Here is a 27266-nt window from a genome sequence, read left to right as displayed (position 1 = left end):
ATGACAGCCTTTATAATAGAACGCTTGTTACCGTGACAGCCTTTATAATAGAACGCTTGTTACCAAGACAGCCTTTATAATAGAACGCTTGTTACCATGACAGCCTTTATAATAGAACGCTTGTTACCATGACAGCCTTTATAATAGAACGCTTGTTACCAAGACAGCCTTTATAATAGAACGCTTGTTACTATGACAGCCTTTATAATAGAACGCTTGTTACCATGACAGCCTTTATAATAGAACGCTTGTTACCGTGACAGCCTTTATAATAGAACGCTTGTGACCATGACAGCCTTTATAATAGAACGCTTGTGACCATGACAGCCTTTATAATAGAACGCTTGTGACCATGACAGCCTTTATAATAGAACGCTTGTGACCATGTGCATCAAGTGCACAAGACTACATGTGTGCAAAAATAATGTTCACTAGTAAAAACATTTTATAATCCCCCTCACTCACACACTCACGTGTTACTGTCAAGTTCAACACAACAAAAACAATATCTTTGAGCTACACTGCACATTATTACATTGTACACTTTCTGCTTGTGGACATCTGTTCTACAATGTGCCAGCAGAGCATGATACCCTTTGCTGGCATAATTGATCTCTTTCAGGCAGAGTATACCTGGCACACCCCTTTTTATCCACTGTATTGAAAAAGTGAGAAAGAGGGAAAGTGTGTGGTGTTCCTTTCACCTCTATAGTGGCATCCAGTTTAAGCCAGGCCCATCTTCAGCTACACTTGATCCCTGAATCCACTTGTTTAACAAGCAATGCCTCATTTTCACCTAATTCTCTCATTCTGAAAATTAACCACATACAGTAGAGGGAAAACATTAGTTAATAGATAGTGGTTAGTTCGTTAGCGAGTTAACTATTTTCACACAGATTGCCAGGGTCCAGTAAGCAACTGACGCGTTATAACTTGAGGAACGATGTTGTGTCAAAAATCTCCCCCCTGCCAGAACCCCCCCTTCGCGTGAGCGAGCACGCACTCAATTCTTCATTGCTGCGACTTGCTTGCTAGTTGAGACTTCTGATTTTCACTCTGTTGTCAGTTTAGCCTACATTTCACTGATCTTAGTAGCAGAAAGCAATTTTTGATTTGTGTACTTTGATCGCGGGGGAGGCACTAGTCATGTCTGCAGTTTGACTAATTGTTTCAAGTGTATTCGTCTATAAATATATCTCTTTGCTAAAATTCGTCATCTCTCCCATGTCTTATTCGACTAGTAGTTGTTCTGAAATGTTTATTGCTTGCCTACATTTTACTCCCTCCTCTATGTTTAATATAACACACATACATGAATTATTATTTTTAGTTGCCTATCCTGACGTGAAGTTTGTTCTATAGAAAGTATTTGACACTGGTGTGTGCCACAGAAAGTACTTGACTCTAGTCACAAAATTAAGGAAATTAGAAGGGGGGGGGGGGGAGAATTTCGGCAGGCAAGAAATGTCCTTTCTAATTTCCGTAATTTTGTCACTAGAGTCAAATACTGCTAGCACATCTGATTTTGTAACGTTGGCTGTCTGACTTTATTAGCAAGCTAATTTTCACACCATGAACTCAATTATTTGATCCGTTAAGTTGGCTAATGTTGCTCAACATTACTCTGGCTAGCTAACGGAGAATTTGATCCAGCTAGCAAGATACTTAACAATGCTAATACTTGTTCCACCACACCTTCTCCCTCACCTCAAATTTTCCAAATGCCAGTTGTTTTTTCGGTTACAGCTCATGAAGTACGCTTCATCACCTTCTCACCCCGTCTCCGTGGTCCGGCTTCTCACCTAATGTTACCTCTTCCTTATCATTCAGGGGACTTTCTGCTGTAACCTTCTCACCCCCGTCTCCGTGATCCGGCTTCTCACCTAATGTTACCTCTTCCTTATCATTCAGGGGACTTTCTGCTGTAACCTTCTCACCCCGTCTCCGTGGTCCGGCTTCTAACCTAATGTTACCTCTTCCTTATCATTCAGGGGACGTGCTGCTGTAACCTTCTCACCCCGTCTCCGTGGTCCGGCTTCTAACCTAATGTTACCTCTTCCTTATCGTTCAGGGGACGTGCTGCTCTAACTGGCAAGCTGCCTTTCCAGAGCGCACGCTGATGCTGTAACTAGTAAGTTGGTTGTCTCTTCTCTCTTCAGACACGTGCTGCGCTGCATTCTGCTGTTATGTAAACGATTGGATGAGCCTTGGATACAGCAGCCAGTATTGCGCCAAACTAAAAAAAAACTTTTCTCATCAGCTCTACACAAATCACGTAGGTCACCTATTTTGGAGTCAAAACGGCGAATTTCACCGAAAGGTGACTAACTAACATCCCTGGTTATGAGGATGACTGAGTGAATCTTTGTAAGAATGCAGATATAGGCCATTCCGTGACCCTTGGATTTAGCCCCATCCAGCATTCATCTAGCATCCATACTATTGGTACCATCCAGCACACACAGACACACACCTGTTCGCTAAGCCCTCCCCCCATACCCCCCCCATGCACTTACACAACCTCCATTTTGTAATTGGTCAGCACTAGAATCTAGAGCACTGTCACACACAGAGGCACTCCCAAACAAACACATTTTCATGCATGCACGCACACATGTACAGTACACACACTCCCTTACAAGCTCACACACACACACACACACACACACACACACACACACACACACACACACACACACACACACACACACACACACACACACACACACACACACACACACACACACACACACACACACACACACACACACACACACACCACAAAAACATACCTGCCCCTTTACCAAATCATGAATATTGGAGTAAAACATTTGGTATGAAGAAGCCATCATGATAGCTCTCCTTAATGACTTCACTGTGTGTGTGTGTGTGTGTGTGTGTGTGTGTGTGTGTGTTTGCCTGAGTTGATTTTTCCCCACCGTGGAACATCAAAAGTGCTGGCGTTCCATTTCCAAATGTGCATTAATACAAGCTCCATTCATAACGCATTGCATTTGCTTCCACTAATTAACAATTAGAGTACAAAACACGCTCTCACTTCGAGGGCTTCCATTTCGTCTTTCCTCCGCATATGCAAATGAAACACTTCATTTTTCCTTTTCCCCCACAGCAGGTCGATGGTAGTGAAATATCAGCCGGCGAATGCAGACAAGTTGAATAAACATGAGTCATCAAATGTGTGAGAATGTATGGAGTCTGGGTCGGTGGTGGGGGGGTTGCTGGGTGTGTTGTGTGTGTGTGACAGGGACACTTTGCTGAGTGCTTTTTTAAAGCCTCTGGCTAATGGCTTTGTGAAGGGTGTGGATGAATATGAGATGGCCACACCGTGATGACGGGAATCTTTTAGCTAGCGCCGAGAGGAGAGGGGCGCTGAGCCGAGGGTGTGTGTGTCATCAGTTCAGAGTTTGTGTACAGTGTGCTTTTGAGCACTCCTTGGTCCTCAGACGTTCGTGGTGTTTCTGATTTGAGGGTAATGAACGAGAATCAGTGTGATGTGTGTGTGCGCTCCTCTGTGTGTGTGTGTCTGTGTTTAACTATACTAGTAGGAACTAGAAGTCCGCACAAGAATAGTTTAACGTTAGGAGCTAGGGTTAGTTTTAGGGTTAGGTTTTCGGGTTAGGGTTAGGGAAAATAGTATTTTGAATTGGACTGAATTGTGTCCCCACAAGGTTAGTTATACAAGACTTAGTGAACACAACTTCCACTGACCTGGCACGCTAGTTGACACGTTGACCTGTGTGTAGAACCTCTTGTTGGGCAGGAGCTCTGATACGCCATTAAGGGCTTCGACCGTCAACGTGTAGTTGGAGTTGGCCATGAGGTTGACCACGGTGACCGTGCGTTCGGTCAACCCGCTCTGCTGGGGCATGAAGCCCACGCTGGCCCCGCACGGCTCACACTGAAGCCCCACGCACCGGCGGCAGCCCACGCTGTAGGTCAGGTCCCCCCTGCCGCCCGTGTCCGTTGGCGCGCTCCACTCCAGGATCATGGTGGACTGCTTGAGGGTGTAGACCAAGTCTTTGGGAGGAGAGGGGGGGCCTGGGAGGGAGAATAAGTCACATTTAGTGCTCGTCTTTTGGCCCCCGTATGATGTTTAAAAGTGTTAGGCATTTCTATGACATATGATTATTCTGTATGATGTACTTCCTACCTACAGTGCCACAGCAGGTTTTATTTAGCCTTTATTTAACCAGGTAAGTCACTGAGAACACATTCTCTTTTACAATAACGATCTGACCAAGATAACAGCGATATACCGTGCAGCAAAGCAGAAAAGTGAGGACGTAACAGACTAGGCACCAGTACATCAGACATCAGTATGAGGGAATGACTAAGGAAGTGTGCGGGCTAGATAGCAATCAGGTCTAAAATGAGTGCAATGTATTTGAATTGAGCATTAAAACCAGTGGCAACCAATTACTACAGAACACTTCACTCTGTAGTTCTATTCTCAAAGTGTAGCCCGCCCCAGAATGGTAGCTACACGGTGTTATTGTGCTAGCACACATCTGGCTACGATGCCTATGTAATACTTTGATAGGATTAAGATGAGAAAGGGATTATGGGTGATGCATGGGGGGAGAAGAACAGAGAAAATAAGACTAGCCAAAGCAACTAAAGCTTGCCTGGTCTAGATGAAATGTGTGTGTTTATGACGACAGAACAAAGGAGCCGTAAGTGAGACATGTATAATATGCTGCTCGCCGACTATCTTTATTCACTCATGTGATTTCTAGACAGTCTCTGATCTACCGACCACCTCATCTTACGGCGGATTGAGAAATAAAATGGAGGGAAATCTATTAGTGATGGTGAAGTGTAATGCTGTGTGTGTATACTGTGTGGTTGTGTGTGTGTGCGTGTGTGTGTGAGAGAGCGAGGACTGTCTATTAGTTATTTAAGTCAACAGTCATGGCTGGAACAAATGCCTTGTTTACAAACCGCAAATATGAGTCACCGCAGAAAAGGTGGTTAGTGCTCGCGGAATGAGAATCCTCTCTTATCAAAAGGTGAAATACGACGGGTGCATCTCAATAGTCCTACATAGCTTCCTCTCTTCACCTGGTAGGAGGTTCTGACAATGGTCAACCACACTCATGCGCACGCAGAACGGTCACTTTCAAGGCCTCGCGCTATTATAAAGCAAAGCCTTTACATGACGCGTGGCTGTAACCGTGCATGTTTCAACACATGAACGGAACATAAAAGAACTGGTCCATTAAAGGATATCGATGGTGGTGTGTGTGTGTGTGTGTGTGTGTGTGTGTGTGTGTGTGTGAGTGAGAGAAAGACTTGTGGGAAAGTGACAATGTACACTATTTCTGTGGTAATAATGAACGTGCAGGTGTAGAGGGGCGATAAACGTGTCAGTGGGTGTATACTGAATGCTCTCTCAGTGGGGTTATGTAACACGGTAACGGGTGTGTGGCCGGAAGTGGGGCACAGCTGTGGTGTGTGACGTGCTCATCAGCGAGCACGGAGCAGCTCACCTTCACTTATTCATTAACACATACCTGCACGCACACAGCTGGGCCTTCATAGCCTCGTCTCTCCTTCTCTCTCTCAAAGTTCCTCTTAGTCTCCCTCTTCCCATCTATCATTCCTTCACAACTCTTTTCAGTTCTCCTCCCCCTCTCCATCTGTCTGTCCTCCCATCTGCCTGTCTCCGCCTCTCCACACAATAGCTTGGTGGAATCAGGAGATGGTCACAATTACTGAATCAATATTGTAATTAAATGTGGTAATTAAAGAGCTATAAATGCTATCCCCGACTGCCCCTGATCGATATGAAAGCACCGGGAATCAATATCGTGATTAAACCTTCTAATTACAGGGCTATAAAAAAAACTGGAGCTGATCCGAGCCAAGAATGAGCACACTCAATTTCTGACCTCTGTGTTTTATTGTCTGGTACACTATAGAGCATATTATTCAAGAAGCTTATTAGGTGGATTAAATCAGGTGGTGTGTGTGTATTTAACCATCAACACTACAGAGGGTTAGTGGTTAGATCAATACGGCTGCCCCTGGCGGGGTGGTATGGAATTGGCCTTGAATGTATGTGCGTCTTTGGAGGGGGTTGCTAAAGTGATGGAAGGGTGAAAAGAGATTGGGTGACCAAGTGGGGGGAAGGCTAGAGGGAAGATTTCGGTTTAGTGGAGGACTGATGGGTGAAGTATGAAGGGAATAGGGGAACGATAGAGGGATAAGGTGAAAGACGGGTGAAGGACAGTGGGATTGGGTTACCTGATGGATGGAGGGATGGGGTAGAGAGAGCGGGAGGGAGAGGGAGGAGGGCTGAAGGGACACGGTCAGTGGGAGGATGGAGGGGGGAGGGATTATGGTCAGAGGGGAAGTGAAGGAGAGAGAGAGAGAGACTGAGAAGAGGAATGACAGGGTTACTTGGCTAGAGGAGAGGTGATATGATAGAGTGATATAGTCAGATGAGGAGTTGCATAGGAACAGGTGTGTATGCGCGTGCGTGTGTGTCTTACGGGTGCAGGGGGCGGAGGGGTTGTCCAGGGGGGTCCTGAAGTGATCCTCCTCACACACACACACCACCGATCCTTCCTCCTCAGCCACACTGTTGGCCGGGCACGGAAAGCACTCCTGCTGTCTGGATGACATCTTATACGAGCCAGGGGGACACGCTGAGAAAAAAAGATCAACATAAATATGCATTAAAAACACATTACACAGTATTATTATATCAGTTGGTGTATGTTTTAAAACTGCTGTAACGTACTGATAATGGATTAGCGACATGGGGTACATACATTCAAGCTAATTATGTCTTCTGGGGGAGAGAGAGAGCGAGCGAGCGAGAGACCGATTTTAGAAGGCGAGATTTGATGACTCAGCCAGCTGTAAGGCTGAACACAAACACATGATGTTGAGCCTCTAAGCTGAACATATGGTCAATAGAACTGGACCAGCTAGTCAGTACAGAACCAACACATGCTGTCCAATCTCTCTTCATGCACCGAGCTACTCAACCCCTCGACCTTAATCTCCTTCTCCAATTCATTCTGTCATCTCCTCCCTTCTTTCTCGCGTGTTAACGGCTCCTGACAATTCCTTATTACACAACTCCGTTTAATTTGGGACTGGGGGCACGGAGAGAGGGAGAGACGGGGAGAGAGAGAGAGAGAGGCAGGGAAAAGAACGATAGAAAAAGAGAGCGTGAGAGTGACTACACGCACACCGCACAAGCACGCATGGCCGTTAGTACGGGCACGCACACAAACTATTTCCACTCTTTCTCACTGGGGTTCATTTTCCGCTTGCCATGCCAGAGCGCCGAGTGGTAATGTGTGTGAAATCGGTTGAGCGCTGCTCCCCTCTGTCACCGGGTCCCCAACAACATTTCTACATTGTCACCTTCAGCACGCTCTCTCTTCCCATTATGATCACCATCATATTCATCACTGCCGTTCCCGATCCTACTGCTAATGCACTGGGGTTAGATAATACATGAATGTGGCTGTGAAGACAACGGGCCCCAGCCTCAACGATGCAACCGTGTCTGAGCGGAGGGTAAAGCCTGAACGGTGAATAGATGGTGGGTTTGGGTGTAACACACACACACACGTAGACGCAACACACACAGACAGATGCATCACGCACACAATTTAAGACACGCATGCACACACAGCCTCGAAGTCACACTGATTAGCCCTTTCAAACTCCCCAAGCTGAGACTGATGTGAAAGCGTGAGTGTGTATGGCGTAGCGGTGTCTGCAAGAACCTTGTAATCGTCTGTCTAATGTCTTCCATTACACTAACACCGAACAGCCTGCTTTGTAGAGAACCCCTCTTTGGCTACTGTGCTGCAGAGGGTGAAGAAAAACCATGCTTCTGAAATGGCTGGATGTAGCTGCTCTCTTTTTGGCAGGGGTGCCCGTTTTATCAGTACAATTACATGTAGATCAGACTGCCCGCGTAGCGCATGTTAATTTTGTCCACCCACACCAGAAGCGATCAGGACACGCAGGTTGAAACATCAAAACGAACTCTGAACCAACTGTAATAATTTGGGGACAGGTAGAAAAGCATGAAACATTTATGTCAATTTAGCTAGCTAGCTGTTGCTAGCTAATTTGTCCTGGGATATAAACATTGGGTTGCCATTTTACCTGAAATGCACAAAGTCCTCTACTCTGACAATTGATCCACAGATAAAATGGTAAACCGAGTTCGTTTCAAGTAACCTTTCCTCCTTCAGGCTTCTTCGGACTTTATATGGTGGTTGGCAACCAATTTAATAAGGCGCATTACCACTACTGGACTGGAGTGTGGACCTCAGTTCATCTGATGTAGAAAAATGAATCCATGCTTTTGTCACTTCTAGGTTAGACTACTGCAATGCTCTACTTTCCAGCTACCCGGATAAAGCACTAAATAAACTTCAGTTAGTGCTAAACACGGCTGCTAGAATCTTGACTAGAACCAAAAAATGTGATCATATTACTCCAGTGCAAGCCTCTCTACACTGACTTCCTGTTAAGGTTAGGGCTGATTTCAAGGTTTTACTGCTAACCTACAAAGCATTACATGTGCTTGCTCCTACCTCTCTCCCCGATTTGGTCCTGCCATACATACCTACGTACGCTACGATCATAAGATGCAGGCCTCCTTACTGTCCCTAGAATTTGTAAGCAAACAGCTGGAGGCAGGGCTTTCTCCTATAGCGTTCCATTTTCACAGAATGGTCTGCCTATCATGTCAGAGAAGAAGACTCGGTCTCGACCTTTAAGTCTTTATTGAAGACTGGGCCTCCCGAGTGGCGCAGCGGTCTAAGGCAGTGCTAGCTGCATCACTGCAGATCCTGGTTCGATCCCAGGCTGTGTCGCAGCCGGCCGCAACCGGGAGACCCATGAGGCGGCGCACAATTGGCCCAGCGTTGTCCGGGTTAGGGGAGGGTTTGGCCGGCCGGGTTGTACTTGTCCCATCGCGCTCTAGCGACTCCTGTGGCGGGCCGGGCGCAGTGCACGCTGACACAGTCAGGTGTACGGTGTTTCCTCCGACACATTGGTGCGGCTGGCTTCCGGATTAAGCGAGCAGTGTGTCAAGAAGCAGTGTAGCTTGGCGGGGTCGTGTTTCGGAGGACGCACTGCTCTCGACCTTCGCCTCACCCGAGGCTGAAAGGGAGTTGCAGAGATGGGACAGGACTGTAACTAACAATTGGATATCACGAAAAAAGGCCCCAAAAAATATACAAATATTTTTTGAAGACTCATCTCTTCAGTGGGTCCCATGATTGAGTGTAGTCTGGCCCAGGGGTCGAAGGTGAGCGGAAAGGCACTGGAGCGATGAACCGCCCTTGCTGTCTCTGCCTGGCCGGTTCCCCTCTCTCCACTGGGATTCTCTGCCTCGGACCCTATTATGGTGGCTGAGTCACTGGCTTACTGGTGCTCTTCCATGCCGTCCCTAGGAGGGGTACATCACTTGAGTGGGTTGAGTCAGACGTGATCTTCCTGTCCAGGTTCGTGCCATGGGGGAGATCTTCGTGGGCTATACTCAGCCTTGTCGCAAGGTAGTAAGTGGTTTGCGGATATTCCTCTAGTGGTGTTGGGGCTGTGCTTTGGCAAAGTGGGTGGGGTTATAACCTGCCTGGTTGGCCCTGTCCGGGGGTATCGTCGGACGGGGCCACAGTGTCTCCCGACCCATCCGGTCTCAGCCTCCAGTATCTATGCTGCAATAGTTTATGTGTTAGGGGGCTAGAGTCAGTCTGTTATATCTGGTGTAATTCTCCTGTCTTATCCAGTGTCCTGTGTGAATATAAGTATGCTCCCTCTAATTCTCTCTCTCCCTCTCCTGGAGGACCTGAACCCTAGGACCATGCCTCAGGACTACCTGGCCTGATGACTCCTCACTGTCCCCAGTCTACCTGGTCGTGCTGCTGCTCCAGTTTCAACTGTTCTGCCTGTGGCTATGGAACCCTGACCTGTTCACCGGACGTGCTACCTTGTACCGAACCTGCTGTTTTCGACACTCTCTCTCTACCGCACCTGCTGTCTCGAACTCTGAATGCTCGACTATGAAAATCCAACTGACATTTACTCCTGAGGTGCTGACCTGTTGCACCCTCTACAACCACTGTGATTATTATTATTTGACCCTGCTGGTCATCCATGAACATTTGAACATCTTGGCCATGTACTGTTATAATCTCCACCCGGCCCAGCCAGAAGAAGACTGGCCACCCCTCAGAGCCTGGTTCCTCTCTAGGTTTCTTCCTAGGTTCTAGCCTTACTAGGGAGTTTTTCCTAGCCACCGTGCTTCTACACCTGCATTGCTTGCTGTTTAGGGTTTTAGGCTGGGTTTCTGTATCGCACTTTGTGCCATCAGCTGATGTAAGAAGAGCTTTATGAATACATTTGATTGATTGATTGATCTTTCAATCACCCACGTGGGTATATGCTCCTAAAAACCAATGAGGAGATGGGAGAGGCGGGACTTGCAGCGAGGCGGGACTTGCAGCGAGCGGTGTGGTCAGCATGTTACAGTAATGTGGTTTGAATGGCAGGAAGTCAAGACAAATGTGCTATCTCGATATCTCTTTTGCCCCGCGGTTTTTGACGGGGGGGTATGCCTTTAATCAGTACACCTTTGCTATGATGTTTGAATGGTTGGAAGTCAAGACAGAAAGCTGTACCAGTTTCTATACAGTAGCTTGGCCCAAATATAAGCTTGTTGTCAACAAGGTTGTGTCAGTCAGAGCCAACTGCCAATAGGTAAGAGACACTCCCAGAAGGACCCAATAGGGATACAGGGGGTATTGGACAGAAACAACACTGGCAATCTGGGACTGTATTCATTGTCTTGTTGCTTTCCCCTCTACCTTTAGACGAGTGCCATGGCATTTCAGCTGAAAAGCAGACGAGGGAACGGGAGAGAGAGAGAGAGAGAGAGAGAGGGAAAGAGAGAGAGAGAGGGAAAGAGAGAGAGGGGGAAAGAGAGAGCGAGAGAGAGAGCGAGAGCGGGAAAGCGAGAGCGAGAAAGAGAGAGCGGGGGAAAGAGAGAGCGAGAGAGAGAGCGAGAGCGGGAAAGCGAGAGCGAGAGCGGGAAAGAGAGAGCGGGAAAGCGAGAGCGAGAGCGGGAAAGCGAGAGCGGGAAAGAGAGAAAGCCCGGACCTGCTGGAGCAGTACTGTCAGACCTCGGCCCCGGCAGTAAACCTCAAAAAGATCCAGATCTCAGGGAATTACTCCAAAGTTCTCAATTGGTTCACAAAACCTGTTCTACTAACACACTGAAGCCTCAAGACCAGAACATCCAATCAATCAGAATAAAACAAATTACATTACTTATTGGAAAACAAGCACAAAGCAAAATGCAGTGCTATCTGGCCCTAAATCGACAGTACACAGTGGCAAACTATTTGACCATGGTTACTGATCAAAACCGTAGAAAAACCTTGACAAAGTACAGGCTCAGTGAGCACAGCGTTGCCATTGAGAAGGGTAGACACAGGAAAACCTGTCTCCCTGTAGAGGAAAGGGTGTGCAACCACTGCACAACAGCAGAACCTGAGACAGAGCTGCATTTCCTGACAAAATGTCAAAAATATAGAACAATTAGAGAGTGTCATTTTCCCAAATTTGAAACTTTTATTCAAGGTTTCAAAGACCTCTCTGGTGAGAGTAGGCTACCCGTCCTGTTGGGGGAGGACGCAGAGAGCTTTGGGTTGGCAGCGCACTACATTGTTGCCTGCCATAAGATGAGGGACAGTGTCTGACAGACCAATCAACCTGCACATGTCCTCTATGCTTATCGGTATTGTTGAATGTATGGTTATTTTGACCCTTGGTTATTGTTGTTACTGTTGTCCCGATGACAAGTTTGATTCTTATTATTTTAATATTGTAAATATCCAAAGTAAGCTTTGGCAATACGTACATTGTTATGTCATGCCAATAAAGACAATTGAATAGAAAAATTGAGAGAGAGAGAGAGAGAGAGAGAGAGAGAGAGAGAAAGAGAGAGAGAGAGAGAGAAAGAGAGAGAGGAAAGAGAGAGAAAGAGAGAGAGAGAGAAACGGCACACAGCTGGGCCAGAACAGCTGGCTGCCCAACTTATCAATTTGTCCTGCGCGCTGTGCAAGAAGCTTGATTAAACGGGACATGGAAAGTCTATCTCCTACACACACACACACACACACACACACACACACACACACACACACACACACACACACACACACACACACACACACACACACACACACCTCCTCAAGGTGTAATAACACTGATGTATAACGGTGGGTCGTGCCAAGTCCCTCTAGGGGAGAAGAGAAGACGCAGCACAGCACACAGGGAGGAGGAATAGAGATAGCCCTTGGCTAACAGCAAATAAGCACAGGGAAAGATCAAAGGAAAGAGAAGTGAGGGAAAAGGGGTCATGCACAGCTCAAGTAGAGAGAAAGAGTGGGAGAGCGGTAGAGAGTGAGTTGTCAGCACGCTAGGGTAGAGAGAAAGATCATTCTACTTCCTGAAGTTTTAATAATACAAGCACTGTAACGCTGAGCTCTGCCAACTGCCTGGTGGCTAAATATACAACACAGATACTGTCTAGTGAAGAGAAAGAGATGCTTAGCAGCATCTACAATGCCAGTAGTGGAGGATGTTATGGAGGAGGCAGTCACAGAGGGAGCGGTAGAGAGGTCAAACACACACCCACACACACCACTGTATTCACATTGTTGTCAATACTCCTGGACGGGTTGGCACCGGGGTCCATTTTCCAAGCCGTTAGCAAGGAGCCCTTGGACCATACACTGTGTAGTGGTCCTCTGTAGCTCAGTTGGTAGAGCAAGGCGCTTGCAACGCCAGGATAGTGGGCTTGATTCCCGGGACCACCCATAGGTAAAATGTATGCACGCCTGACTAAGTCGCTTTGGATTAAAAGCGCCAGCTAAACGGCATATAATATTCCAAGCTGTTTGCTAATGCTAAGTCAAAATGTGGCTACCTACACACACACTACGCAAAACAAGCAAATAAACAGAATCATTCGATGGGTGACAAATACACACAAAAAAGAGCAACCATATTTATGGTTTTTCTGTTTGGTTTCAGGTGAATAGCTTACAATGCCTTGTCTTTCACATTTCAGTGCTCTCCCCTCACCCCGTCTCCCCTCCCCCTCTTATCTCTCTCTCCCTCACTCTCTCAATGCACATTAATAAATCATGAAGCACTTAATACAGTAAATGCGAGCAATGAATTGTTTCTGTGCCTTTCTGACAGGAGGTATTAATGAATATTAATGAGCCTAAAGAGGTTTGCTTTGCATACGCACACACACCAACACAAAAAGCTAAGGACACACACCAACACATACACAAAAAGCTAAGCACACACACACACACACACACACACCCCAAATGGCCGTCATTATTTCAGGCCATCATTTTGCTCTGTCTTATATTCAAATGTCAGGGTTAGATTTGCAGGCGGAAGGAGGGATGGAGGGAGGGGGGGGTGGAATCAATAATTTATGGGCCCATATTCAGATGACTTGCTCTCTGCTGCTAATGCTAATTGATGAATGGGATAAATCACCATTCTGGGGGGGAGGAAGAGGGACATTTGAAAGGTCCTGGGGATCAAACAGACAGATGGCTGGGGAGGAATGAATGATCACAGTCACACCTAGTGCTAATGGAGGGGACATGCTAGATGTAGCACTGTACAATGACCGCGGCAACGCAGAACCCAACCTAAAGTCTTGCTGTCACCGGAAATAACGAGCGAAAGCCTCCGTGTTCTTAGCACAACAACACAGCAGATCTCTAAAGCCGCAACGACGACGTCGCAAGCAATGTTACGTCATCCACACAAGCAGCACCTTCACAATCAAAGAGGACGGCTGCTGCAAGATGTCATGGTAATCAAAGGCCTTTCCAAGCAGCCTGCGGGGGGGGGGGGGGGGACCTGTTGCCACAAGAAAAAGGCAACCAGTGAAGAACAAACACCATTGTAAATACAACCCATTATTATGCTCATTTATTTTCCCTTTTGTACTTTAACCATTTGTACATTGTTACAACACATATACAGTGAGGGAAAAAAGTATTTGATCCCCTGCTGATTTTGTACGTTTGCCCACTGACAAAGAAATGATCAGTCTATAATTTTAATGGTAGGTTTATTTGAACAGTGAGAGACAGAATATCAACAAAAAAATCCAGAAAAACGCATGTCAAAAATGTTATGAATTGATTTGCATTTTAATGAGGGAAATAAGTATTTGACCCCTCTGCAAAACATGACTTAGTACTTGGTGGCAAAACCCTTGTTGGCAATCACAGAGGTCAGACGTTTCTTGTAGTTGGCCACCAGGTTTGCACACATCTCAGGAGGGATTTTGTCCCACTCCTCTTTGCAGATCTTCTTCAAGTCATTAAGGTTTCGAGGCTGACGTTTGGCAACTCGAACCTTCAGCTCCCTCCACAGATTTTCTATGGGATTAAGGTCTGGAGACTGGCTAGGCCACTCCAGGACCTTAATGTGCTTCTTCTTGAGCCACTCCTTTGTTGCCTTGGCCGTGTGTTTTGGGTCATTGTCATGCTGGAATACCCATCCACGACCCATTTTCAATACCCTGGCTGAGGGAAGGAGGTTTTCACCCAAGATTTGACGGTACATGGCCCCGTCCATCGTCCCTTTGATGCGGTGAAGTTGTCCTGTCCCTTTAGCAGAAAAACACCCCCAAAGCATAATGTTTCCACCTCCATGTTTGACGGTGGGGATGGTTTCTTGGGGTCATAGGCAGCATTCCTCCTCCTCCAAACACGGCAAGTTGGGTTGATGCCAAAGAACTCCATTTTGGTCTCATCTGACCACAACACGTTCACCCAGTTGTCCTCTGAATCATTCAGATGTTCATTGGCAAACTTCAGACGGGCATGTATATGTGCTTTCTTGAGCAGGGGGACCTTGCGGGCGCTGCAGGATTTCAGTCCTTCACGGCATAGTGTGTTACCAATTGTTTTCTTGATGACTATGGTCCCAGCTGCCTTGAGATCATTGACAAGATCCTCCTGTGTAGTTCTGGGCTGATTCCTCACCGTTCTCATGATCATTGCAACTCCACGAGGTGAGATCTTGCATGGAGCCCCAGGCTGAGGGAGATTGACAGTTCTTTTGTGTTTCTTCCATTTGCGAATAATCACAGAAACTGTTGTCACCTTCTCACCAAGCTGCTTGGCGATGGTCTTGTAGCCCATTCCAGCCTTGTGTAGGTCTACAATCTTGTCCCTGACATCCTTGGAGAGCTCTTTGGTCTTGGCCATGGTGGAGAGTTTGGAATCTGATTGATTGATTGCTTCTGTGGACAGGTATCTTTTATACAGGTAAGAAACTGAGATTAGGAGCACTCCCTTAAAGAGTGTGCTCCTAGTCTCCGTTCGTTACCTGTATGAAAGACACCTGGGAGCCAGAAATCTTTTTGATTGAGAAGGGGTCAAATACTTATTTCCCTCATTAAAATGCAAATCAATTAATAACATTTTTGACATGCATTTTTCTGGATATTTTTGTTGTTATTCTGTCTCTCACTGTTCAAATAAACCTACCATTAAAATTATAGACTGATAATTTCTTTCTCAGTGGGCAAACGTACAAAATCAGCAGGGGATCAAATACTTTTTTCCCTCACTGTATATATATATATATAAATAATATGACATTTGTAATGTCTTTATTCTTTTGAAACTTCTGTATGTGTAATGTTAATTGTTATTGTTTATTATCTACCTCACTTGCTTTGGCAATGTTAACATATGTTTCCCATGCCAATAAAGCCCCTTGAATTTATAGATCTCTATCTATCTATCTATCGCGAGAGAGAGCGAGAGAGAGAGAGAGACAAACATACACAAGTTCTGAAGGGAGATGCTGTTTACAAAGTTTAATACTCCTACTTATACCTCCTCTCCCAGACTCCTCTCGTTTCTCCCGACTCGCTAACCTCCGCTCTAACTCATTTCCCCCACCTCTCATCTCCGTCTTTACGCTACTCTACTTTGATGACACAAACTAAGTCCAGGAGAGATACTTGCGTAGTGTAAAGAGACGGATCTAGATGAAAATCTCTTTCAGGAGATGTCTCCCACAGACACCTACACCGTATACCCCCCTCTGAGTGGTACAGTGTAAAGACAACGGCTCTCCCACACCTCATGTCCCTGTGAGAATGACCTTAATACCAGTAGACAGCCTTTTTGCTCTCTTAGCCAAATTGAAAATGAAAGGCTTTTAAATACAGCCACACATTTGTTAAATCATTGGCAGTAATCAATTGTGCAACACCATATGCATATGTGATATGATTTATTTGACAATAAAAACAACATCTATACAACCACACGTGGATACAATGCATTTAAAAATGAGGATAAAACAAAAAAAGCTTAGAAACGTATTTCCATTGTGGTCCTCTTGTTAACAAAATACATCATTCATCAATGAACAACAAATGAAAGATGGAAAACGAATGGAGTTGAGGCAGTTTGGTAAAGTCAGTATGGCTTGAGCGGAGGGTGCGTCGATGGTACAGGACAGCCAGGGAGAAAGTCAGTCTGTCGGACAAGCCAGGAGCTCTTCATCGAGGCCCGCCGCTTTGTCTGACGTACCCAGTTCCTCCTGTAGGTAGCCTCTCCTCCGTAGGTAGCCTCTCCTCCGTAGGTAGCCTCTCCTCCGTAGGTAGCCTCTCCTCCGTAGGTAGCCTCTCCTCCGTAGGTAGCCTCTCCTCCGTAGGTAGCCTCTCCTCCGTTCCTCCGTAGTTAGCCGATCCTCCGTTCCTCCGTAGGTAGCCTCTTCTCCTCCTCTCCTCCGTAGGTAGCCTCTTCTCCTCCTCTCCTCCGTAGGTAGCCTCTTCTCCTCCTCTCCTCCATAGGTAGCCTCTTCTCCTCCTCTCCTCCATAGGTAGCCTCTTCTCCTCCTCTCCTCCATAGGTAGCCTCTTCTCCTCCTCTCCTCCATAGGTAGCCTCTTCTCCTCCTCTCCTCCATAGGTAGCCTCTTCTCCTCCTCTCCTCCATAGGTAGCCTCTTCTCCTCCTCTCCTCCATAGGTAGCCTCTTCTCCTCCTCTCCTCCATAGGTAGCCTCTTCTCCTCCTCTCCTCCATAGGTAGCCTCTCCTCCATAGGTAGCCTCTCCTCCATAGGTAGCCTCTCCTCCATAGGTAGCCTCTCCTCCATAGGTAGCCTCTCCTCCATAGGTAGCCTCTCCTCCATAGGTAGCCTCTCCTCCATAGGTAGCCTCTCCTCCATAGGTAGCCTCTCCTCCATAGGTAGCCTCTCCTCCATAGGTAGCCTCTCCTCCATAGGTAGCCTCTCCTCCATAGGTAGCCTCTCCTCCATAGGTAGCCTCTCCTCCATAGGTAGCCTCTCCTCCATAGGTAGCCTCTCCTCCATAGGTAGCCTCTCCTCCATAGGTAGCCTCTCCTCCTCTCCTCCATAGGTAGCCTCTCCTCCTCCCCTCCATAGGTAGCCTCTCCTCCTCTCCTCCATAGGTAGCCTCTCCTCCTCTCCTCCATAGGTAGCCTCTCCTCCTCCGTAGGTAGCCGATCCACCGTAGGTAGCCGATCCTCCTCTCCTCCGTAGGTAGCCGATCCACCGTAGGTAGCCGATCCTCCTCTCCTCCGTAGGTAGCCTCTCCTCCGTAGGTAGCCGATCCACCGTAGGTAGCCGATCCTCCTCTCCTCCGTAGGTAGCCTCTCCTCCGTAGGTAGCCGATCCTCCGTAGGTAGCCGATCCTCCGTAGGTAGCCGATCCTCCGTAGGTAGCCTCTCCTCCTCCGTAGGTAGCCTCTCCTCCTCCGTAGGTAGCCTCTCCTCCGTAGGTAGCCTCTCCTCCGTTACTCCGTAGGTAGCCTCTCCTCCGTTACTCCGTAGGTAGCCTCTCCTCCGTTACTCCGTAGGTAGCCTCTCCTCCGTAGGTAGCCTCTCCTCCGTAGGTAGCCGATCCTCCTCTCCTCCGTAGGTAGCCTCTCCTCCTCTCCTCCGTAGATAGCCTCTCCTCCTCTCCTCCGTAGATAGCCTCTCCTCCGTTACTCCGTAGGTAGCCTCTCCTCCGTAGGTGGCTTCTCCTCCGTTACTCCGTAGGTAGCCTCCCCTCCGTAGGTAGCCTCTCCTCCTCTCCTCCTCCGTAGGTAGCCTCTCCTCCGTTCCTCCGTAGGTAGCCTCTCCTCCGTAGGTAGCCTCTCCTCCTCCGTAGGTAGCCTCTCCTCCTCCGTAGGTAGCCTCTCCTCCTCCGTAGGTAGCCTCTCCTCCTCCGTAGGTAGCCTCTCCTCCTCCGTAGGTAGCCTCTCCTCCGTAGGTAGCCTCTCCTCCGTAGGTAGCCTCTCCTCCGTAGGTAGCCTCTCCTCCGTCGCCGACAGTGTAGAACCCACCTGGGTGATGCTTCGGCTGCAGTAAAGCGGCAGAAAATCAACCACACATCAGCAGTGATCAGGAACAGTCCCTCTGCCTCTCGGACATCTCAGACACTGCAGTCTCCACCTTCTAACCGGCAGGTGAAACAAAAAAGCCGGAGCTGCTGCTGCATTATTTAAACACAAACATTAGCCATCCAGCTAGCCAGGAAAGGCAAACAAACGGACTTAACGTCGTAACTTTGACATTGAAGACCACAATATTTATCTGAACAAAACAGATTTATCAAAAATAAAAAGTTTATTATATATTTTTTAAACACTTACAAATGCGTAAAAATATTTACAAAATGTACATGTCTGCCTAGGTGACCTCACAGCACCATGCCAACCACAGAACTCTTTGTTCATTTAAGCAATAACACCCAAGGAGGTGTGGTATATTGGCCATATACCACAAACCTCCGAGGTGCTTTATTGCTATTATAAACTGGTTACCAACGTAATCAGAGCAGTAAAAATAAAGGTTTTGTCATACCCGTGATATACGGTCTGATATACCATGGCTGTAAAGCCAATCAGCATTCAGGGCTCGAACCACCCAGTTTATAATATGAAGCAGAATTGTGGCTTTGGACACAACACAACCAAGGCTAGAGTAAACACTGAGAAAAGTTTCAAATCGGAGGTTGATGAGATAGATCTCACTAGACATATTCTACTAATGTAAATCCACCCACTCAGTCGCTCTCCCTCCCTTTCTCACAGCCTCCTCTATGCCTCTCACACTTTCTTCCTCCCACTATCCCTCTCCCCCCGTCTCTCATTTCCCTGGGCTTATCTGCGTGTGGTGGAACAATGGGATGATGGCAGACGAGGGCTTCAATTACAGGATATTACACCGCTCTTCTTTCTCCTCTCATCCCTCTCTCCATCCTAATCACACTAAACAATTACCGGGGACTTCAGTATAAAGAGGGATGCACTCATTTTGGTTCTCTCGCTCCCTCTCTCTCAAACTTTCCATCGGTCCTTATCATTCTCTTCATCTCTCGCTTTACCTTTTCCCACCCTCTCTCCATCTCGCTTTCTCTCCCCATCTTGCCCTTTCCCAACTCTCCATCTTTCTGTATAGCATTCCTCATCAGTACCAGTCATTCAGTTGGCTACAGCCCCAGCCATCCCATGCAGTCCCTGCTCACTGAAGGGCTCTTTGTGATATCCCCCTCTCTCACTCGACCTTCATTCAACGTTCCATTCATCCATTGCTTTCCAGACCCATCTTTCCCTTGCTTCTACTCCTCCATCCCTCAGTCTAATTCAGTCCCTTCATTGGATTAGAGATTATCAAGAGAGCTCCATGTTCTTGTGAACCGAGTCCTGGACTGCACATCTTAGCTAAATGGCTCTGCCCCCCCCCCCCTTCTGCGCTCCATTCATTTGTTCATGCCTCCCTCATCCATCTATCAGTTTCCCGTTTTAAAGCATCTTTTCATTTGATAAGTGTTCTTATCTAACCATGTGGCAGAGGTCCCTGCCGTCTTTGGGCCGAGTCAAAGTGTGTGCGTCATTCAATATTTTCCCTTCATCTTATCCCTCTACATCAGATCTAGCCTTGTGTCTGAGGAGGGATTGGCTACGACATCTCCGGGGTGTGTTTGTGTCCCGTCTCTCTGATGGATTGCTTCCATTTAGCCCGGCAGCCGGGCCATTTGTTTCACATTCACAACCAGGTCTGATCACGCACGCACACTCCCTCACTACTTAAGCCATTCACACACACACACACAAATGTGCGCCAAAACCAAATCAGAGTTGCAGTAGCCCTATATGCAAATAGACCATTGCCATATATGGATCTGTACCATTTACGTTGAACTGGACTGTGTTTACAGCATGAGCGGTCGTGAGTAGATGTGCTTATTTTGAGATCAAAGCGAGAGCTGCATGTAGCCACGTGTGCACATTTTGTTCATATTCTTTACTATTTAGTGAGTTATTAGCCCAGTTATAGATAATTTGTAGTCAGCAATGGGGGAGTGATTGCTTCCTACAAGAGCACAAAACATGTACATTTCTAGCCATCTTTAAAAGGGAGTCAGGTAAAGAGCACGTTTGTCTTAAAGGGGAAGTTTTGTAATTTGAGACAGGCTTAAGCTAAGTAGCCAATCAGCAGAGGGTAGCATAATTTGTCTGATTCTCTGTAATAATGGGAATAATTATGCATTTTATTTTGTAAAGTGGTTTCTTGCAGCAAACTACACAACATGTTCAGTCATCTTGTCTGAAGGACAAGTGGATAAACAAGTTAAGCCCTGCATGTTTTTTTTCAAAAGTCTAATGGAATGTAGGCCTACACTGAAAACCACACATTGGCTGCTACTGTAGGCTGAATGATAGAACAGCTAATTCATGTTCAAATGTTATGGGACGCATTTTCTTCATTGGCTTTGATGGTATGCCACTCTGGTAGACCTACATTATGATACAATAGCCACAGTAGCCTACTTGACCACAGTTAAAACTGTAACTATAACTTTAAGCGGTGTTCACAGTAAACGCTAAGTGGACCTGAAATTTGCTCAGTGCAGAATCTTATTGTTAGGGAACATTGCTCACCCCCCCATACACAAACACCAGCACATATGTACATCATTCCCTACCTTCTGACACCATTCAAACATGTACACGTCAGCAAATGCGTTAGCATTCACACAAGCGCGTGCGTGTATTAGTATTATAAGCACGTGCAAAACACTCAAAGTCTAACCAGTCTCCCATTGTATTACTGAAGTCTGAAAATAAGAGATGATTTCTTACAAGCGTCTGTTCAGTCAATTACCTCAACCAACCGGTGCCCCCGCGCATTGACTCTGTACCGGCACCTCCTGTATATAGCCTCGCTATTGTTATTTAACTGCTGCTCTTTAATTATTTGTTACTTTTATTTCTTATTTTTTTCTTAAAACTGCATTGTTGGTTAAGGGCTTGTAATTAAGGTCAAAAGGTCTACACCTGTTGAATTCGGCGCATGTGTGACACAGCAAGGAGGCAGGTCTCAGTCATTTACATGGCAATTTCAGGTTGAGCGCCTGCGAAATGAGATCCAATCTGAGATGCTCCTTTTTGACAGAAGCTCTGCCATATGTGTGTGTTGGTCTAGCTCCAGCCCATCAAATATGTTGACTAAAAATACTATTGCTGAGATTGAAGACAGGCCAGGCAAAGCCCATTGATTTGTCTCAGAGGAAGATTATGCACGCGTCGTGCTGCTTTAAGTGAAGCTCCACTTCTCGTGATTTCCAACGGCAATATCCAATGTCATCCACCGGCCTTGTTGTTGCACATAACACATACAAGGAAGTAGCATGTCTACGCCTTGAGCAATAGTTAAGAAGCATGGAGTCGTACGGGGAATGTTTGATTCGAGGAAAACTTGAGAGAAAAATAAACAAAAGAACACACTGAAGGAAGGAAATTGTAAAAACTGAAAATCCAGCAAAGCGTACCTCAAGACCTCAGCTGTAATACAATTTGACGCGCTACCTCCCAATTGACATTCTCAAATATTCAATAATATATGCAAATGGCGTCGGTTGTATTCACGCCGCGGAAAGCATTATGAAAAAGTGCACACACTCGCCCGTCTCGCTTTCTTACGCACCAACCCCAGTCGAACAGACACGCTTTAAAGCTGTCGATTCGTAATGAGCTCCAAGAGGATAAAACAGAAGCTAAAATGTATCATTATTTCAAATGGACCAGTTTCTTTAAGCCGGTGACCCAGATACGGCCCCAAACATTGACAAATGGATTCTACGTCAACGACGAGACCAGGAGATGCAAGCTTCTGACCCTGATTGGACAGATTTCCAATGACAGGGTAATTGATTCAAGGATAAGGTGGAGAAGAGGACAGCCTTGAATGTGTGTTGTGACGCTTTCCCCAGTTCCAAGAGTTCAGACGACGCAGGTTCAGATTCACGACCATCATACCCATCAAGACCTCCTCTAAAAGGAACGACAACATAATAGCAGAGAAATAAAACAGTGCATGTCTGATCTGACTGAGTACAGTGAGGGAAAAAAGTATTTGATCCCCTGCTGATTTTGTACGTTTGCCCACTGACAAAGATATTATCAGTCTATAATTTTAATGGTAGGTTTATTTGAACAGTGAGAGACAGAATAACAACAAAAATATCCAGAAAAATGCATGTCAAAAATGTTATAAATTGATTTGCATTTTAATGAGGGAAATAAGTATTTGACCCCTTCTCAATCAAAAAGATTTCTGGCTCCCAGGTGTCTTTCATACAGGTAACGAACGGAGATTAGGAGCACACTCTTAAAGGGAGTGCTCCTAATCTCAGTTTCTTACCTGTATAAAAGATACCTGTCCACAGAAGCAATCAATCAATCAGATTCCAAACTCTCCACCATGGCCAAGACCAAAGAGCTCTCCAAGGATGTCAGGGACAAGATTGTAGACCTACACAAGGCTGGAATGGGCTACAAGACCATCGCCAAGCAGCTTGGTGAGAAGGTGACAACAGTTTCTGTGATTATTCGCAAATGGAAGAAACACAAAAGACCTGTCAATCTCCCTCAGCCTGGGGCTCCATGCAAGAGCTCACCTCGTGAAGTTGCAATGATCATGAGAACGGTGAGGAATCAGCCCAGAACTACACAGGAGGATCTTGTCAATGATCTCAAGGCAGCTGGGACCATAGTCATCAAGAAAACAATTGGTAACACACTATGCCGTGAAGGACTGAAATCCTGCAGCGCCTGCAAGGTCCCCCTGCTCAAGAAAGCACATATACATGCCCGTCTGAAGTTTGCCAATGAACATCTGAATGATTCAGAGGACAACTGGGTGAACGTGTTGTGGTCAGATGAGACCAAAATGGAGTTCTTTGGCATCAACCCAACTTGCCGTGTTTGGAGGAGGAGGAATGCTGCCTATGACCCCAAGAAACCATCCCCACCGTCAAACATGGAGGTGGAAACATTATGCTTTGGGGGTGTTTTTCTGCTAAAGGGACAGGACAACTTCACCGCATCAAAGGGACGATGGACGGGGCCATGTACCGTCAAATCTTGGGTGAAAACCTCCTTCCCTCAGCCAGGGTATTGAAAATGGGTCGTGGATGGGTATTCCAGCATGACAATGACCCAAAACACACGGCCAAGGCAACAAAGGAGTGGCTCAAGAAGAAGCACATTAAGGTCCTGGAGTGGCCTAGCCAGTATCCAGACCTTAATCCCATAGAAAATCTGTGGAGGGAGCTGAAGGTTCGAGTTGCCAAACGTCAGCCTCAAAACCTTAATGACTTGAAGAAGATCTGCAAAGAGGAGTGGGACAAAATCCCTCCTGAGATGTGTGCAAACCTGGTGGCCAACTACAAGAAACGTCTGACCTCTGTGATTGCCAACAAGGGTTTTGCCACCAAGTACTAAGTCATGTTTTGCAGAGGGGTCAAATACTTATTTCCCTCATTAAAATGCAAATCAATTCATAACATTTTTGACATGCGTTTTTCTGGATTTTTTTGTTGATATTCTGTCTCTCACTGTTCAAATAAACCTACCATTAAAATTATAGACTGATCATTTCTTTGTCAGTGGACAAACGTACAAAATCAGCAGGGGATCAAATTCTTTTTTCCCTCACTGTAGTGGAGGCAGCTTTACATTGTTTCTTTATTGGAATAACCAGACATCTTTTTATTGATCCCCCAAAAATGTATTGGGGGAGGGGGCAATCAGCGTTAATATGGAAGCTCTAAATCTGTCTTTAGCCCGGTTGAATGTGCAGCGGGGCAGACAGACATAGTGCATGTAATAATCGTAGCAGTATTTAGTAGTAGACGTAGTGATTCCACAGTGTATGGCTGTGGGCCTGGTGGTCTGTCTGTCAGCTAGTCTTTGTGAAGATCAATGGAGAGGAGGTCAGGGATTATCACAGCTCTGGAGCTGAGGGAGAGATCTGTGAATAAGTCATTTAGAGTGTGTGTGTGTGTGTGTGTGTGTGTGTCTCAGAGTGTGTAAACACTTTAAGATAAAGGTCAAAAGGCTAGTAGCACACACAGGGCCAGGCTAACATATGGACAGAGGTCTTCACGGTCGGCGAGATGCTCCCATCTCCCCTGAGTGCACTCAAGTTCACCTTTGACCTACGTAGACCAGGGGTGTAAGGTCGCCCACAAGTGGGCCCTGTTCCCAAGGGAGAAACAAAAACATAGGTGGGAGGGGGGTGACCCTGTCTGTCTGATGAGGGAATGTTTCTCCAGTAGAGGGATGGATGAGCTTGGAGCAGAGTTTGGAGCCGTGGCCCCTTGCTGGGTTTAATGGCTCATTTTTGTATCAGCACACACACAACAAACAGCTACACGTATTTGACTCGCATAATGTGTCATTACTACTTCAACCAACACCGACCCTCCCACACACACACACACACTTTGCCCACCCTCTCAGCATGACAACACCCTATCATGAATGAGCCCTTGCCCAGCTGTCTCTCACACACACACACACACACACACACACACACACACACACACACACACACACCAGAGAGAGACAATTAACGGGGTTTGTCAGGCCCGCTGTTTGAATAAAAATAGGCCCAAAACACAATCAGGGGCCGCAATTAAGCTGTGAAGGTAAAACACAGCTGCCCTTGTTGTGTTATTAACAAACTCTTTCATTAATTTCCTCTCCTTTTTTCCATTTATTCCTTAGCAGCCTGTCCGCCTTTTAATTAAGACACACAAGATGGCATCGGGAGGAGTGTGCTGAAGTCAAGCGATTAAGAGAAAGAGAAAAAAGAGGGGAAAAGAAAAGAGGGGAGGGAAGTAGGGAGGGAGAGGGGGAAATGGAGAGGTAGAAAAAAAATGAAGTCAAGCATTTAAGAGAAAAGGAGATGACTAAGGAGGAGGGATAAAGCAGGGGAGGAGGAGGGGGACCATGTTGGAGAGAGGAGAAGGGTAAACAGAGGAGATTTTATTTCCTCTATATGTGCTGAATAACACCATCTCTTATACTCAAACAACCTTCTCTTGAATATGTTTTTTGTTTTCACGACTACATTGAAAACCCAGCATTTTATCAGCAAATTACCATTCGGCAAATGAGAACGGTATGGCATTTCAGATCTGGTGTTCATTTGGGCTGGGAATTGCCAGGGACCTCACAATACGATATTATCATGATACTTAGGTACGATGTGCACTGTGATTCTCATGATTATACTGTATATGTATTGCGATTCGATGCGCCAAACATATTTCTCACCATATGTCTGTTGCAGAGGGACAAGAGAGAGCCATGAGAAAAACTAGCTTAGATCCTGTTTGGTTCTGAACAAACAGCGTAAAACTCACTAGTCAAAGCTCAAACCAAGTTTATTCACCCACTGGGTCAAACAGCTGCATAAGACAAAGACATGTTTGCACAGGCACATATATTTATACCCTCCTTCTCGCCGGCGTCTCCTCCTTGCACCTCTAGACAGCCAATACATTTCTGTTGCTAGGCGTGACTTAAGTGGTGACTGCTCCTTCTCACTTCATCTGACCTGGGCCCACATTCCTCACTCCTCCCTAATCCACAGCTATACAACTTCATCATTGACTGAAACCAGACTCTTTGCATCTCTCCATCGGATACATGAGATTTGACAATACAATGATCTGATAGTTTACATTCTTTCTGCACTCACCTTCTCACTCAGTAGATTTCCATACACCCAGTTCTAATATGGTAACACGAATAAGGATATTTTAAGTTAGAATCCAACAATCATGGAAATAAGTGCTGAAAACTAATCGGCTCCCTATTTAAAAAGATGGAGAACAAGCTATGAATTAAAAATATTGGAGTTTTTGTTGCGACAGTCAAAACTTTAAGATATATTGTCAAAAACAATATACCGATGACTCCTGCTGTAAGTGACTCAAGCAGCACTACTCAGACCAGAGCAGGTGCTCCCAGACAGACCGCCAGACTGGCTTTAATAAAGAACCATGGAGGCTAGAAAAGCATGTACCAGGAAGTGAAACTGTCAGTGCTCGACTGAAATAGGTGCCGGTACTCTTTGTAATTAGGCACAGGAACTCAAGCAGTATAACATTTGAGGTGCTGGTACTCAGTTCCGATGAGCCCTGAGTGAAACTATTTCGAATCAGGCTGTACACATACTTTAGACCACAGTCACAGTCAGCACACCGTTTCAAATTATTTTATCTTCAAGGACGGGCCATAAAAAAAAACACCAGATAGTAAAACTGAGCTGGAATGAATAGAATTACCAGAATGTGCAATCAAAAACTACAATCAAAATCAAAGAAAAATATGCAAACCGTACAGACTCTCCAAACCAACTCGTCACGTGATGTATAAAAAGCGTAGAGGTCAGCAGCGGTTCACGCACTCTACCCGTGTTGTTCTAGTTGTGTGGGCGTTTGCGTCGATGTCTTCCTCCCCCAGAGCGGTTTCTGAATCTCTCAATTCACCTCGGTCTCTCGCTCCCTCTGGGCTGAACTTCACTCCTCTTTGAGCACTCTGTCGCTCCGAGCAAGGCTGCTTAGTACTTCAGAAAAAACAATCCCTCTTTACTTTTCAATCCACACCGGGAGGATCACTCACTGGCAAGAAGAGAACAGTGATTGTGCAGACGTTGTATTCAACTTCTGTACGCTACATGCAGTATTGATCGCAGGTGGTTCAACATAGGTTATTGTACTTCTCCTAAACTTAACACTAGCTGAGAATTCGAGGAAACGTTTGGGTATTGTAGCAGCCTCTGTGGTAGAAGAAGCTGTTGAGGAATTTATCACCCACAACTGGTGTTTGAGAAACT

The 27266-nt window shown here is 46.2% G+C and overlaps 1 protein-coding gene across 3 annotated transcripts in view; it reads right to left on the bottom strand.

Annotated features, from left to right (window-relative positions):
- Window positions 1–27266, bottom strand: part of LOC139554533 (ephrin type-A receptor 7-like) — a 164569-nt gene that overhangs the window by 44804 nt on the left and 92499 nt on the right. For all 3 annotated transcript variants that reach the window (XM_071367397.1, XM_071367396.1, XM_071367395.1), the window contains exons 4-5: window positions 6516–6671; window positions 3730–4059 (exon numbers count right to left, since the gene is read on the bottom strand). In XM_071367397.1, coding sequence (XP_071223498.1) covers window positions 3730–4059; window positions 6516–6671 — 486 coding nt within the window. The remainder of the gene's footprint in view (window positions 1–3729; window positions 4060–6515; window positions 6672–27266) is intronic.

The sequence above is a fragment of the Salvelinus alpinus genome, chromosome 26, assembly GCF_045679555.1.
Source record: "Salvelinus alpinus chromosome 26, SLU_Salpinus.1, whole genome shotgun sequence".
Taxonomy (NCBI): Eukaryota; Metazoa; Chordata; class Actinopteri; order Salmoniformes; family Salmonidae; genus Salvelinus; species Salvelinus alpinus.
This window is presented reverse-complemented; position numbering and strand designations above follow the sequence as displayed.